Raw genomic sequence first — 16642 nt, forward strand, 5'->3', positions numbered from 1 at the left:
CACACACACATGCATGCATTTTCGTGCGCGCGCGCACACACATATGCACACAGTGAGAGGAAAAAGAAGGGTTGCTTATCCATCAATCACAAATTAATGTAGGCTGATATGCAAAGTCTTTCGAACGTTTAAAATGTTTTTTTCTAACACAATTAGAAACTTAGGAATTCGTCTTATTTACATTCCATAGACCTATTATCATTCTTACCAATGTGACCCTGCTTGATTTCCTGCGAGTGGGACGGAAGGTGTCTGTTGACTTTAGGCGTTTTGACGTGACTGTGGCAGTCGCGTCAGTCTGAGAAGAACCGCCCCTTGGCAGTGTTCAGCGAGCGCTGTGCATTAGTCTCAAACACTTATTCCACAGGGAAAGAGCAACTTCGGTCCGTCCGCGGAGCCGAGGAACCACAGATACAAGCGACACAAATGGCTGCAATCGTGCGCACAACTTGGACTCTGGTTTGGATTTCTACGATAGTTTCGAGCACACGGATTTATCCCCCAAATGAAGGTAAGGGTCGCCGGAGAACGCACAGCCTCTTTGGACTTGATTTTGTTGGGCTACTACTTCGTGGGACTGCTTACACGGTATCGTTATCTGGTCTACACCAAGGGCTCATTTTAAGCACATCGCCAGCAGCTGGTTGTCGTCTTTGCTTGGATATTTTTCCCCCGAAAGATGGATTGATTATGTGAATATGACTGTGATTGTGCGCTGCAAATTAACTCGAGCTTGCGTGATGCTCCGAACTCCGAACGCCGCATCATTTGCGGGAAACTGCAGCCCTCGATATCCCGAAAGTTTGAAAAGCTCATACATTTGCCCTTTAACTGCTTTGGATGTCACAATGATGGGATTCTCACAAATAATTTCACCTCAACTACCGACAATAAACCCTTGTTGGAAGTTCATATTTGAGCGTTTTAATTGCTGACAGATAGTGCGCTTTTTGAAAAATTACCGTGGTTCGGCCCGTTACACGCAGATTTATGCACTGCACACACTGTCCACGAAATTTACAGATATAGGAGATGGGTATGGCTGGAATGCTAGTCGTGAAATTGTAACTCATTAATGTAGCCCTAGCTAGGATATGCTGTTGTTTTTTCATACCATTGGTGGTTAGGTCTGAGTACTTTTCACAGTAAGATGTCCATTGTGTGTACACTGTAAAATAGCCTAAACCAGTTGTATAGCCTAATTTGGCGCAAGCACACGTAGGTTCCAACATTATCAGATTGTCCAAATAGACACTTGAAAGGCTATCGATAGATTACTTGATGATTAGCCTGAACAATATGTCCACGCTTTTCGTTTCGTCATAATAGTTCTCCAAAATTACCCATTAGGTTAACATTACCAAGAGGATGTCGAATAACATATTCTAGGCCATACTTTCATGATAATAAAGGTCAGCTCACTTATGCGAATGTTTTTTCCTCCCTCTCAATTTCATCTCAGTGGACTTAAATTATGTACTTGATAGTAGCCTAATTGTTTGATCATTTATTTGCGGTATAGCCTATTTAAACTAGTAGGCTATCTATTATCTTTATATCTCAATCACATAGCGTTCTAAACAAACGAAATATGGATACATAATGTCCCAGGCAAGGGCTTTGCAGGAGGAGATCAGTTAATACTTGCGCTGGTGTCTATGTACAACAATCCATTTTTATCCATCAGCACAAGCAAGGCGCATAATTTAGACGAATGAGCGTAGGTGGCTTGGAAGTGCAGAGAAGGCCTAGGTGTGTAGCATACTGTACGGCCCTAGCAGACTCCTAAAGTGTAACCGAATGTATTTCTTCTGTTTGCAGTGACATTATTGGACTCAAGAACAGTGCAAGGCGAATTAAAATGGGTTGCCAGTCCAACAGAAGGAGGGGTGAGTAAAGAAGCAAAATGCAGGCCTACTGTGGAAATGGGCTGCCATGTCTGGTGTAGCCACGGAGTTACGAAAATACTGAGGGCACCGGGTCACATAGTGCCATTGGCTAGTCTAGCCTGACTTCACCAGGCTCACTACCAATCTAAAAATAAATAGCCGAGGGCCTAGGCCCTAAAGAGAGGAAACATACCCTTTTCACCAGGCCTCGGCCTCGCGAAAGTCTAATAACATGTGAAGTGCCGCTCTAATTCAGCAGAGACTGGCGTAGGCTACCGCACCAGTTTACATGCACAATTCGGGCGTGAGGCTGAACAGTTGAGTGGCGGCGTAGGCTCTCGGTCCGAGAACTAATTAGCTAGTTAAATCAATGTTTAAATTACAAACCGCTCAGTTCGACCGATCTAGTTACACATGCGTCTGGGACGCTCCTTAAGAAGCTTCATTTAAATATAAAAATGACTGCAATTTCAGAGCGCACATTTAAGCATATGCCACTAGTATTTCCTTTTTGTTGAAATGAACATTGAACATACTGTTTACTGCCGCCCTTTAGGCTACATTCAGTTGGCTAAATCTCAGGTGGTATGGGATTTTTACTGTTTTGCCATTTTTTTTAAAATCAGTTTACCTCTCTCCAAAACCACAAGCAACCTTGGCAAAACATTATTTATTTATTTATTTATTTATTTATGTACAGTAAGTCTACTGTATTAAATGCTGTTTTCAGATGAGTTTTTGGTGCTTCATGCCTGTCATTTGGCCTGCGTTTCATATTTTAGACATTAATTCTGACAAAATGTCTATTTTCCCCTTACAATCTTCTACACAGCAGAAATATAGCCTATTTAGTCTATAGCCTACGTCATATATTTTTTAAATATCCTTTTCCGTGCTGTCATCTGGCATGTGCCTGTGCTCGCCGAGCTTAATCGTGAACTTGGCATTTCTTGTTTTAGAGCGTTCCTTCCCGGTCGCTTTATCTCACCAAACCGAGTGATTGACAGGGTCCTGGCAGAGCCGTCAAGGCCTTATTCAAGCTTTGATTGCGAATTACCCCCCTTCTTCTCGCAGTCGGTGGAAGTGTACAGCTCTATCGCTGTGGCAGCTGGGTTTTCTGTCGACTTACAAAGAGTAAGAAAGCGAGAAGAAAAGAGAGCGTCATAGATCATGACAGCCCTTTTCAAAACACCCCTGAATTCTACATATCTCATCTTTAGCTCTCACCAATAGGAAGTAAGGAACTTCAGGAGCTGCGGGTTATTACAGCTTGCTAATAGGGAAGTAATCACAACGAGGGAATGTGACATTGATTATGGAGTTGGTGCCCATTGTTTATATATGATAACTATTGGGAGAACACTCTTTGTCTCACCAAGGACTGTATAACAAACCACATGGTCAGCATTTTAGGGCCAGCTGAGCGAAATTAATCTTACTGGGCAGAGCTTTTAGAAAAAGCTCATTTCTGTTCTCTCTCCTACCACTGTGTTGGTTGACAGCGACTGCCTTACTATTACAATAGCTTTAAACATTTAAATGCACGAATTTTAAAAGACTATGAAATATTTAATCTGACTCCTTCTGACTGCTGAAAAGAGTTCTATTAATACTAAATACTGCAGAAACAGATTAATATTGCCAGAATATGCCCTTCTGTTTCTTTAAAACGTTCAGAGTTTTTTTTTATTTTTATGTAAACACTATTAATTGAGGGAGGCCCTCATCATCTCATTATATGACAGAATAGTATCTAATATTTAACTGAGCACAAATCTGTGCAGATTTCCATCCATTTCAACAAAACGGCAGGTGTTACATGTTGCAGTCGTGTTTCATTCAAGTAATCACAGTTCTTGGTGAACACATTTTTAATCAAGCTTAGTTGGAATGGAATGCAAAGCTATTTGGCAATGGCTGGGAAATGGGGGAAAAAAAAGAAACAGCCATTTCATAATTGTGTTATATTTGGCAGTGGGAAGAAGTGAGCATCATGGACGAGAAAAACACCCCCATACGGACCTACCAAGTGTGCAACGTGATGGAGCCCAACCAGAACAACTGGCTCCGGACAGACTGGATCCCACGCGGAGGGGCCCAGCGCGTCTACATCGAGATCAAGTTCACGCTGCGCGACTGTAACAGTCTTCCCGGCGTCATGGGAACCTGCAAGGAGACCTTTAACCTCTACTACTACGAGTCCAACAACGACAAGGAGCGCTACATTCGTGAGAACCAGTTCTCCAAGATCGACACCATCGCCGCCGACGAGAGCTTCACGCAGGTGGATATCGGGGACCGCATCATGAAGCTCAACACCGAGGTCAGGGACGTCGGGGTGCTGACCCGGAAGGGCTTCTACCTGGCCTTCCAGGACGTGGGCGCCTGCATCGCGCTGGTGTCCGTGCGGATCTTCTACAAGAAGTGCCCGCTGACCGTGCGCAACCTGGCGCAGTTCCCCGACACCACCACGGGCGCCGACACCTCCTCGCTGGTGGAGGTGCGCGGCTCCTGCGTGGACAACTCGGAGGAGCGCGAGGTGCCCAAGATGTACTGCGGGGCGGACGGAGAATGGCTGGTGCCCATCGGCAACTGCCTGTGCAACCCTGGATTCGAGGAGCGGACAGGAGCCTGCCAAGGTAAAGATCTGATATCCACATCTATCCTACCTTTGACTCACCTCAGTGCTGCTTGCCCAAACTGTACGTGCACTAAATGGTTCAACACCAAACTTAAGAAACACAATAATCTTTTTTTATTTTCATTTTTATTTTTTTATTGGGTTCTTGCTTTTGTGGTTTGGTTATTTGGTTCCTGATTCCCACTTATTATATCAGTGATGTTGGTCCACACTGTAGGAACAATTCTATTAGAATATAATTTTGGTATTCATTGATTTTTTTAGTTTTGGTTTTGTCAGTTCCTCATGGGTCTTTGTGTCATTTGGCTCTTTTTTAACCCCCTTACACTTTCAACAAAGAGGAACTTCCATTGTGTGGCAGGAAGTCCCTCCCCTCCTACGATACAGAAGGTTTCTTTTAGGCCGCACAAACTGCTTTTGTCATTTGTTGCATCCTAAACACAATAATCACCTAACCTGCTGGCAATTAAGACCAAAAAGATGGAGGAAAAAAGCATATTAAATAAAAATAAGACCATATCTTTTTTTATAAAGCCCAAGCTTCATTATATTCCCTCATCTAGAAACAATTATGGTTTAAAGTAAGACAGGCAGTAACAGCTGGAGGCTCCCTGGCAGCCATGGATTAAGAGGCAGTATTTCTAGTTAGGGGCACACTGGCTGTGATTATGGATCTCTCTGTTTGAAATCAGAAACACCTCCCCCTGAGGAGCTGCTAGTGCAAAAAAAAATATTTGCACTAATTATTTTCTGTTTGAGCAACAGCCGCATGTTGTGTGTCGGGCGGAAAACTCTGTAATTAGATCATGAGTTTTAAGCTCCCGCAATCTCTCTTTCTCTCTCTCTCCCTTCCTCAAGAGACGAAGGGCCTGTTACAGAGTAAACCAAAAACATTGAGCGAGAGAGAAAGACGGAGTGAAAGGGGGGGAGAGTTTGTGAAAGTCTGAAAGGTGATCTTCCTCTGGTAAAGCACTCGTCTCTCTCTCTTTCTCGCTCGTTGTTCTGTGCCCCGGTGCTCAGGTGTCCGTGAGCCGAGATCGGTGGTTACGGAGAGCCAGTCTAGCTCCAGGGTGATGCAGGGGTCAGCGGAATGAGGAGCGCTAGCAGGGGTTGGGGGTAACGGGATAAGGAGAAAGGGCAGAGACAGAGAGAGAGAGGGGGGGTTGTTCAGTACAAACCCAGACAGTTTTAAATAGCTGCCCCCCTCCTCTCTTTTTTTCTCTGTCTTTTCCCCCCCCTCTTCTTTCCCTCCCCTGATTCTCTTCTCCCCCGTAAAAACGCCGAGCGGTCCAGAAGAGGGTCAGAGCTTCAGCGGCGTGATGAACGGCCACCTCGCCTCGCCGCTCCTCTCCACTTTATTTATGGCGGCTATCTGGGCAGCCTAATTGCATGACAAATACAGGCTGTAATTTAGGGGTCCTGCGGGCTGGTGAGAGGGGGTGTTGGTGTGTGTGTGTGTGTGTGTGTGTGTGTGTGTGTGTGTGTGTGTGTGTGTGTGTGTGTGTGTGTGTGTGTGTGTGAGGGGGGTGGCTCTGGCCCTCTCGGCGGGCGGTCGCAGTTTGTGTATTCTCGTGTGGGTTTGTGTGGGCCGCAGGGTGGGCGGCTATGGAAGTAGCGGTGAGAGAAAACGAGAGCGAGAGAGCGAGAGAGAGAGAGAGAGAGAGAGAGAGAGAGGAGGGAGGGCGGAGGAAATAAGAGGGCCTTTCTTAGGGTGCTGCTCCGCCATTTTTCTCTCAGACGGAGGGGGGCTTTTATGAGCCAGGCAGGGGTGGCATGTACCAGGTCCCTCTACATTTCCCCCGCGTTTGTTGCTCATTCTGCCCTGAGAGCGTGCGAGGGAGGGGGGAGAGCCTGAGTTATACATCGGGGAGAGCACATTTACTCGAGTCAGCTTAACCCTTGTTGGAGATAACACGGCGTGTCTCAATAAATGTGCTATTTTAACACGCAGGCCAGATAAGGGGGCCGTTGCTCGGCAAGGCTGATATTTATGCCCGCTTTAAGTGTCTTTCTAACAGCACAGGAATGAGATGCGGTCTGGTTGTACGTGCTCTTTACCGCGGAGGTTATGGTTTCTTCTTAATCTCTGGCTAGTGTCCAACAAGTCCTGCAAGAGCTATGAATGTAGGAGCGTTGATTTTGGCCTTGAGCGGGAGAACTTTATCCTCGTTTGATGCGAGTTTTGTGACCTTTTTTGGCCATCTCGCTGTTGTCTTTTCAGCAGATATTGGACTCTTTGCTAATACGTTTTTTTTTTCTGTTCGGAGTGAAATGTTGCCGCAGTGCCAAACAACAGTTTGTTCTTCCTGCTGTTCACCTTCTTGCCAGTGATTGCTGTGGAGAAAGAGAGAGAGAGAGCGAGAGAGACAGTCGCCATTTTGTGCAGCATTTAGTGAGCTCTCTCAGCCCAAATGGGACTCATGTTCTCTCCACAACACCTCGTATATGTTTCCTCTAAGAGCTCCTGCAATTAACATTTGGCTTGGAGGTGTGGCGGGCTCCACTTACCATGGTGCGTCTTTGTGGCGAGCCTTATGGTAGACGTTTACCTCGAGGGCTCTCAGAACGCTTATTTATGTGGGGGATCTTGGTGCCATACACCAACAGCCACCTCTCTGTCTCTCTTTTTTCCATTCAGTCTCTCTCTCTCTCTCTCTCTCTCTCCCTCCCTGCCTCCTAGGCCTTGTGAGCAGATTAACTCATTGCACGTTTTCTCTGGGGAGAGTCTCATCTTCGCAGGCACACAAGGGTTCAAAAGATGCTCTCTCTCTCTCTCTCTCTTTCTCTTTCTCTCTCCATGCCTGCCTGCCCATTCATAAAGGGGGTTCACTGTCTGTTTCACAGGGCCAAGTGTGAAGGCAAGAAAGGCCAGGCCATAGAGAGAGGAGGAAGAGGAGGAGGAAGAGGAGGAGGAGGAGGAGGAGGGCCTGAGGGTTCACCTCCAATGTGGGGCTCCTCTTGGGACGGGGTGGGGGTGTTCGTGTGTCTGTGTGTGAGTGTAGGAAGGGGGGGTGGGTCTCACTCAATAGGGCCCCCCTGACTGAAAGGCCTATTGACAGGCCGGGAGGGGTACAAGCCTCATGGCCCGTGAGGCGTCAATAGGACCTGAGCCCCAATTGTTGGGGTGTCGGGGAGCAAGGCGGGGCTGTGAGGACCTTGAGGTGAGGAACACAGGACGGGGTCAGAGGTGCACGCCAGCTTTAGGCCGCCCTCCCCCGCACCCGACCGGGGTCATGGCCGAGCTTGATTAAGACGTCAAAATTTTGACAGCTGCGGGGCTAGTGGGTTATGCCCGGAAAACCTGCCAGAGCCAGGGTTGGGTGGCGTCACAATCGACCCGAGGTTTAGACGTGAACGTGGAGGAGGGGTATGTGTGGCAAGCGGATTTTATCTTTTATTTCTCTTTTTTCCCCTTTGTCTGTTTCTTTTTGTGCGCGCTGTACCCACGCTGCTCATCTGCTGCGGTGCGGAGGTGGAAGTCACGCCTCGCCAGGGGGGCGCCTCGCCACGCCACGCCACGCGGGCACGGCATGCTGGGAACTAAGGCTGCCTTCTGGGCCGCACTGCAGCTCGCACTGTTCAAAAGTTTGCACTTGTTTTCAGATATTGTCATACACACTCTCTCTCTCTCTTCCTCTCTTTCTCTCTCTTTCTCTCTTTCTCTGTCTCTTTCTCTCTGTCTCTCTCTCTCATACACACACACACACACACTCACTCTCTCTCTTTCTCTCTCTCCCTTCATCAAAAGCAAATAAGTGCCTCCATAAGTGATATCGATAAAAAAGTTGAGAGGCTTAATCCACTTTGGGCTTCATTTGGGAAGACAAATGAGTCTGGGGCTAATAGTGGCGCTGGGTCCTCTGGAATGGCGAGCAAATGAAGTTCTGTGAATTAGTGCAGATAAAGTGAGTCGCACGCATGAGTGGTGACTGGTGGGGAGGCCGGCGGAGGAGACAGAGCTCTCTCCACGACTGGCTTTAATGTGGTTTGCAGGTGACGTCGGAGACAGATGGAGACGAGCAGCACAAGAGCCGCAGCGCTAGGAAAACAACACAAGCTTTGTGTCGCAGCTCAGGAGGAATGCAAATAGACTTTTTTTGTTTGTTTCCTTTTCGGTCAGTAGCAAAAAAAAAAACACAACAACTTGTGCTAAGTATGTAATGAGAGGCGCTAATTTATGTGCGAGAAAGCCAAGCCTCAAAGTAGAGGACTTTATTACATCTTGGGCTGTCCTGTGTGTGTGTGTGTGTGCATGCGTGTGCGTGTGTGTATGTGTGTGTGTGTCTGTGTGTGTGCGCGCATTTGTGTGTGTGTGTGTGTGTGTGTGTGTGTGTGTGTGTGTGTGTGTGTGTGTGCGCATGTGTGTGTGTGGGGTGGTGTGTGTCTAATTAGAAAAAGCTTGCATGTTTATCTCAGTCCCTGTCATAATTACGAGCAGGTGTGGGGCTCATCATCATATTCAGCTGTGTGTGTGTGTGTGTGTGTGTGTGTGTGTGTGTGTGTGCGTGTGTTCTTTTCCTCTCTTTTCTTTGAGACAATAGCTGGCGTTTGCCAAAATGTGCCTCCGTATGAATATTCATCCCTGTGCTTTTTTGTGTGTGTTCCTGCGGCCGCTGCTTTTGATGGGAGGCGCGTATGCTGATTCCTGTCACGATCCCCCTCTGTTCTCCTCCACACGGCCCACTCTGAAAGGAGGGAACGTCAGCTGTCTGAGGAGACAGAGAGAGAGGGAAAGAGGGAGGGAGAAGGAGAGAGAGAAAGAGAGAGGGAGGGAGACGGAGGGAGGGAGAAAGGTGCCCTTTGATTTCTGGCAGATTTGTCATTTGCATATTTTGTATGTCCGTGAAATGCACAGGCAGCAAAGTTAGTGTTCTCGCCACACAATGGCCATATCCTCTCCTTCCCTTCTCATGCCACTGCCCTCCTTTTCTTCCTTCTCCTCCTCTTCTACATCTCTTTACTCCTCTTCTCCCATTTCCTCCCCACTCTCCCCCTGCCCATGCTCTCCTCTTCTTCTCTTCCTCCTCTCTCCTCTCTCCTCATCTCCTCCTCCTCTCCTCTCCTCCTGTCCTCCTGTCCTCCTGTCCTCCTGTCCTCCTCTCCTCTCCACTCCTTTGTGGCCGGTGGCCACTGTGCTGGTCCTCCTCCACTCAGGGGCATAGAACAGAACAGAGCAGAATTGTGGGTAATTAGTGCTGTTTTTTGTTTCTGGAGTATCCCATTTGAAACCCGTTGGGCTCTCTCAGCGCCGCTGTTGTATGCTGTTGTTGTTGTTGTTGCTGTTGTTGTTGTTGTTGTTGTTGTGTGGGTGCTCGGTGTTGTTCAGGCCTCTCAGTGGAGGAGGCTTGGGTTGGTGCTGGCGCTGGTGCTGCAGTTGCAGTTGGCCCACACAGAGCTGCCACACAACTGCTGTTATTCTTGTGCAGTGTCCAGGCACAGACGCCTGGGAGAACAACAGCAAGCGCTGCTGCAGAAGAATGAGAAAATGCTGTTTGAGAGTGTGAGTGTGTGTGTGTATGAGAGTGTGTGTGTGTGTGCGTGTGTGCGTGCGTGTGTGCGTGCATGCAGTACAGTACAGTATACTTGTACGGCTGTAGGGTGTATTCATTTTACAAGGTGAATGATCCTCTGTATTGTATATTGTATGGTTGAATGTGTCCGCACGTTCCAGTGTGTGTGTGTGTGTGTGTGTGTGTGTGTGTGTGTTCTCCTTGACCCTGTCCTGTCCATCACTGCATGTGTGACTCTAGTTGGGAAGTGTCCCTGACAGCTCCCGCTCCTTCAGCTGTCTATGGTGATGGATGGGCCTAGTGCCATGCCTGTGCGTGTGTGTGTGTGTGTGTGTGTGTGTGTGTGTGGCCTTAGGGAAGTGCCCAAAACCCATCTAGCTACTGACTCTGGCCCAGATCTCCTTTGGAAAAGTTTCCACCATTAACAGAGCTGTAATCTGGGCGTAGCATTTGAAAAGCTAAACATTGTCCTGATAGAGCAATCCACTCAAGCTATATACTGTTAACCACACCAGGCATCAAATGATAATGTTGTAATTAAATAGTGTCAGGGGGGCATTTCAACGTTTCCCTTGATGGATTGTTTCGCACATTAGTTAGGAATGGAGAGAAGCCATGTTGCTAAATGTTTGGCATTTTAATCTCTTTTTCCTCGAAGAAATAAAGATGATCGCGGTGCCTTGATGTGGTTAAGCTGTAACGGGGCTCTCCCTCCCCGTGCTGTTTTAATGATCATTTGATTAGTATCTGGGTGCGCGCTGTGCCAGACACTCATTAAGCGCGGCTGGGCTGGATGGAGGCCTTGCTGGAGCTCCCGGTAGGCCCACCCCACCGCCGGCCCTGCGCTCCCCCAGCGGACGCAGCCTCTGTCCCCCTGTAGCCCTGGCGCTGGTCCCCTGGAAAGGCCCGGCCCGGCCCAGGGCTTATTGACTCCCCACTTGAATGAGCCCCTGGCTCTGTCTCTTATTAACCCGCGGCTCCATTGAGCCTGCACTGCTCATTGAGGCTTCGCGCCGGAGGTTAATGTTCATTTGACAAGGTGTCCGTCAAACTCTGTATGTGTGTGTGACTGTGTGTGTGTGTGTGTGTGTATGCATGTGTTTGTGTGTGTGAGCCTTCGGTCCCTCCCCAACGGTTAGCGTTTGCCCCCCCCCCCCCCCCTTGTACAATTCTCTGTTCTTAATTCTCCTCTCCCCTCATTGGAAACTGAGGCGTTTGATGGTTGGCTTCCTTCCAGCAGGGTCAAAGGTTAAACAGGGGGTGGTTGTGGCTGTGAGCAGAGGGCTTTAGGGTGGGGTGGGGTGTTGGAGCGGGTGGAGGATACCCATCCTTCCTGTTTAAGCGCTAAGTGTGTTGATGTGCACAGGGCACGTTCAGCCTGACAGTCTCCATCAGCGGCCAGTGCTGCGTCTTTTGTCTTTGATTAGCGCCATCATGCCAGAGCTGTGTCCAGACACACGGGCCAGATGGACGTGTGAGCAGACTAATGCGGCTCCAAATGAGGGCCGGTCCTGGCCAGCCCCCCCACCCCCCCTCCACCCCCCCTCCACTCCGCATGAATGCTGAAGCCTAATGATCACAATGAATATTCACACCGAGCATTTAGCACACAATGAGGCTGTCAGGGTACCTTTTTTGGGGTGCCCTGACCAGGTGACAAAAGCAATTGTGTCCTGGGATTGTGGTGGTTGAGAATATTGTCATCTGCGAATGGAAAATGTTGAAATGTAACCATGCAGGTGCCGAGACACAGAGGCAACAATTAATTGGAAGGATTCTCTCCCCCTGTGTGTGTGTGTGTGTGTGTGTGTGTGTGTGTGTGTGTGTGTGTGTGTGTGTGTGTGTGTGTGTGTGTGTGTGTGTGTGTGTGTGTGTGTGTGTGTGTGTGTGTGTGTGTGTGTGTGTGTGTGTGTGTGTGTGTGTGTGTGTGTGTGTGTGTGTGTGTGTGTGTGTATACCCTGATGCCTGCCTCCACACATCTTTCCCTGCATCAGATCGGACAGGGTGTCAGTTAGCAGATGCCTATTGATGCTGCCTGATCAGACACGAGCGGGGCCCTGTGTGTGTGTGTGTGTGTGTGTGTGTGTGGTGGGGGGTGTTCAGAGATAGACGGGGTAATGAGATTACTCTGGGGGCCCCGTGGCCCCGTCTCTCCCACAATGCAGTGGTGAAACTGGTAATTGCGCTGGAGGGGCTTTAGCGGCGACCTGCACAGAGGCCATTAACACCGGTAATTATTTGGAGAGGCCGGCGAGCCCCGGCGCACGCTAATACCAGCCATTAGGCAGCGCGGCACCGGCACCGGCACCGGCACCGCCCGCCCGTCTGCCTGCCTGCCTGCCTGCCTCTCACAGGAGCGGCAAGTGGCAGTCTTCAGTCCACAGTCCTAGCACTCAGCACGCAGGACCACTCACTTGGACTTCAGGCCACACTGAGGAGGAGAGAGGGGAGGTGTGTGTGTGTGTGTGTGTGTGTGTGCGTGTGTGTGTGTGTGTGTGTGTGTGTGTGTGTGTGTGAGTGTGTGTGAGTGTGTGTGTGTGTGTGTGTGTGTGTGTGTGTGTGTGTGTGTGTGTGTGTGTGTGTGTGTGTGTGTGTGTGTGTGTGTGTGTGCGTGTGTGTGTGTATGTGGAGAGAGGGAAAGCAGATGCTGTTTTCATTTGGTGCCATTGAGAGTGAGCCACAATCCCTTTTTATGTAGGAAAGCACTTGAGCATGTATGTGTGAGCGAGGCAGAGAGTGCGTGTGAGAGTGTGTGTTTCTCCCGGTGTGTGTCTCCGCAGCTGTCACTTTAGAGTGCCGTATTTACCCACGCTCGCAGTCTTGCTGTAAATGTTTTGGTCCCAGCACACTCTCCCTCCGCTCTCAGTGGGCCGGCAGCGGCCCGGTGTGTGTGTGTGTGTGTGTGTGTGTGTGTGTGTGTGTGTGTGTGTGTGTGTGTGTGTGTGTGTGTGTGTGTGTGTGTGTGTGTGTGTGTGTGTGTGCATGTGTGTGTGTGTGCGTGTGTGTGTGTGTGTGTGGAGTGTGGATCTCTGATGTTTAATCATCCCGGGCTGGTGGAGTTGTCGGTGTAGTCGTTAACGGTATTAGTGTGAGGACGTCTCGTTCTGCTCTAAAAAACGCATGTGGCACGCTGAGAGGGAGGGGAATTGGACTGTATGCTTGCAGAAACACACACATACACACACACATACACACACATTCCCTTGACTCTCCTTACACACATACGGATCACAGACCTGCACACCCCCGGTGTGTGTGTGTGTGTGTGTGTGTGTGTGTGTGTGTGTGTGTGTGTGTGTGTAATTCAGCCATCATGGCGGCGGTGTTGACACACTTCTCCTTTGAGTGTGCAGCTGGACATTAATCACGGGCTCCAGGGCCCTCTCCCCTCTCTCAACGCCTCCTCCATAACTGCCCTGCAGTCCGAGGCCAGCCCCGCCACAGGCGCAGGGGCCGGAAAGGGTGACCCGAGCATTACACACACACACACACACACACACACACACACACTCACACACACAGGCAAACTCTCTCTCTCTCTCTCTCTCTCTCTCTCTCTCTCTCTCTCTCTCTCTCTCTCTCTCTCGTGTTTCAAATTCAAATTTTCAAATTCAAAGGAGCTTTATTGGCATGACTCAAGTAAGCAGTGTTGCCAAAGCTGACATATTACAAAAAACAAACAGATACAATATCTGTTTGGGGTGGAGTGAAAACAAATGAAACTTATAGGAACTATTTTTAAAATAGGTAAATGAAAGGAAAGGAAACTTAAATAATTAGAAAAAAAAATAGTAATAATAATATCATTTTAAAAAGATATTGTCAACATGCTTCCATGTACTTTGCCACATTATCAAGAGTCACTCACTTCCTCATTTTGTGACAGTCTGACACGTATTGTGCTGCTAGACTAATACAGTCTCTGTGCTCTCCTAATAGATATGGGAGTTTCTCTTCATTTCCCAATAGGTGAAATTGAGGTGAAACTTGTGTGAATTGTTCGAAAAACTGGCCTCTAATAGAGGCATATTTGTTACATTTGGTTAGAAAATGTAGCTCATCCTCCACTGCTCCCTCATTACAATTCAGACAAAGTCTTTCTTCCCTTGGAAGCCAGGTCTGTCTGTGTCTTCCAGTCTCTATGGCCAGCGAGTGGTCGCTAATTCTGTAGGAAGTTATTTGTTTTCTTTGTTTAAATTCTTTAATTTCTGTAAGATAGGGTGCCAATTCATAATTCTTTTTAATTTTTTGAAAACAGTTCAATTTATTAGAATGCTCAATTTCGTTCAGCCAATATTGGAAATACTCTTCTTTTGTTTCTTTTTCGATTAGTTTTATTTTTGCCTGTGTCATGTCCGTTTCATTCAGATTATGTTTAGTTTTCAGATAAGTAAAAGGGTCTCTCTCTGGGTGTTTTCCCCTCTGTAGGAGAGCATTATAATGACATTTGTCTTGGTTAGATATAAGATGATGGTAAAATTTGCATGCCCTTTTATTTATATCAGTCAGTAGGGGGAATCTTCCTAGTTCTGCTCTGCAGGCAAGATTGGAGGCATTTCTATGTACTCCAAGGGTGTTTTTGCAAAATTCAAGATGAAATGTCTCTGCTGCGTTTTTGTCCCAAGAGACATAATTGTGTTGGTACTTGGTGCCCCAAATTTCACTTCCATATAAAAGGATGGGCTTGATGGTTGAGTCGAAAATTTTCAGCCACAGTCTAACGGGGGGATTAAATTGTTTTAATGTTCTGTGAATTGCATAGTAAGCTTTCCGTGCCTTTTCAGCTAGGTCTTTATTTGCTGTATCAAAGTTGCCTGATGATGATATTGTCAGGCCTAAGTAGTTATATTTTGTCACCTGACATAGTTTTTCCCCACCAAGAGTGAAAGTATATTTATTCCCCGTTGAGCGATGTTTTTTCTGAAAGGTCATTGTCTTAGTTTTCTCTGTGTTTATTTTGAGGTTCCAAGTTTCTGAGTAGTTTTCAAGAATGGAAAGACTTTCCTGTAAAGCTTCCTCAGTTGGCGATAGAAGTAAGAGGTCATCAGCAAATAACAAGCATTTAATTTCCCTTCCCTCTAATGTAAGTCCTGGTGATTTAGAGTTTTCGATGTTAGTTGCTAAATCATTAATATTTAATTTCTCTGACACACACACACACACACACACACACACACACACACATACACAACACAAAGAGGCAAATACACACATACGCACCCTTCCTTCTGGTCTTGTGGCGTGTTGACCCCTGAGGAAACTCAATAAGTCACACGCCTTCCTGTAAACTGTCAACACAGAGCCAGTGATGTGTGTGTGTGTGTGTGTGTGTGTGTGTGTGTGTGTGTGTGTGCATGCGGGTCATAATGAGCTCCATTAGGGCAGTGCACTGCACTGGTGCCGGGCCTGCTGCTGCTCTATGCTGCTGTGCTCCATTGTGCTCCTGGCTGCTGCACTGCACACATTTGCATAGTGCTCCTCTCTGCTCCTCTCTGCTCCTCTCTGCTCCTCTCTGCTCTGCTCCTCTCTGCTCTGCTCTGCTCTGTGGCTGATGTGCTTTGCATGATCGCCGCGCGTCTGAGTGATCTAAAATTAATTCCACGCTTGGACGCCTTCCAAGTGGACGAGGAAGCGCAACAAGAGCGACTGCGCGTCCACTGTGTCGTCCAGATGTCCAGCTGTCCGAGCACCAGGACGTGTCCGGCGAGTGAGCCGTGATCAAGGACGCGGGGGTTGATGTTTAGATTACAGTGGAGTGGACGGTGCTGTTGTCCGCACGGCGCGCAGCTCTGTAGCTCGGCAGTTCTACACCGTACTGGACCAAGGACGCTGTGCTATGTTGGGCTTTCCTGTGTTGTTCTGTCCAGTCACCGTGATTTGCTTTCGCTCTCCATCGCCGTGCGGTCAGTCATGTCTGCGGCCCCGCTGCTGTTCCGCGGGCGGCCAAAGCGAGCGAGCGAGCGAGACCGTAGCGGCCAATGAGCCGCCAGCCCTCCGCATTCCCTGCTCGCCTTTGTCAGGCTGGCTCTCGCTTTGAAGGCCCTTGGCTGGGTGGACAGAGGGAGAGGGAGAGGGAGGGAAAGAGAGAGGGAGAGGGAGGGAAAGAGAGAGGGAGAGGGAGGCCGAAGCTGTCAGTAAGAACATTAGCATGTCAAAAGCCCCCTGAATCAATAAGGGCCTTCTCCCTCTCACCCCTTTCCCTCTCTCTCTCTCTCTCTCTCTTTCTCTATTTCTCTCTCTCTATTTCTCTCTATCCCCCTCTCTCTCTCTATCCCTCTCTCTCTCCCTGCAGCCGTGACCCTCTCTGGCACAGTGGTGTTGAGTCCATTCTTCAGCTCCCAGCTCCTCTCACTCACCAGCTGGAGGAGAGAGGGAGAGAGAGAGAAGGAGGGATGAAAAGAGAATGTAAAGGAAGTTAGGGGGTGCAGTAAAGGGTACACTGAAAAACAAGAGAGAGAGAGAGAGAGAGAGGAGGGGAGAGATTGAGAGATGAATGAGCTGGAGGGAGGGAGGGAGGGAGGGAGAGAGAGAGAGGGAGAGCGGTATAAGGTGGAGGCCATGGGTAGAATGGCGGAACAGACGGGGCAGTAAACTGCCACAAA

General features: G+C 48.4%; 1 protein-coding gene across 2 annotated transcripts in view; it reads left to right on the top strand.

The window, feature by feature from the left end:
- Window positions 1–374: 374 nt before the first annotated feature.
- Window positions 375–16642, top strand: part of epha4a (eph receptor A4a) — a 46635-nt gene continuing 30367 nt past the window's right edge. For both annotated transcript variants that reach the window (XM_062517415.1, XM_062517416.1), the window contains exons 1-3: window positions 375–511; window positions 1822–1889; window positions 3865–4528. In XM_062517415.1, coding sequence (XP_062373399.1) covers window positions 427–511; window positions 1822–1889; window positions 3865–4528 — 817 coding nt within the window. In that variant the 5' untranslated portion in view covers window positions 375–426. The remainder of the gene's footprint in view (window positions 512–1821; window positions 1890–3864; window positions 4529–16642) is intronic.

The sequence above is a fragment of the Sardina pilchardus genome, chromosome 2 (genome assembly GCF_963854185.1).
Source record: "Sardina pilchardus chromosome 2, fSarPil1.1, whole genome shotgun sequence".
Classification (NCBI taxonomy): domain Eukaryota; kingdom Metazoa; phylum Chordata; class Actinopteri; order Clupeiformes; family Clupeidae; genus Sardina; species Sardina pilchardus.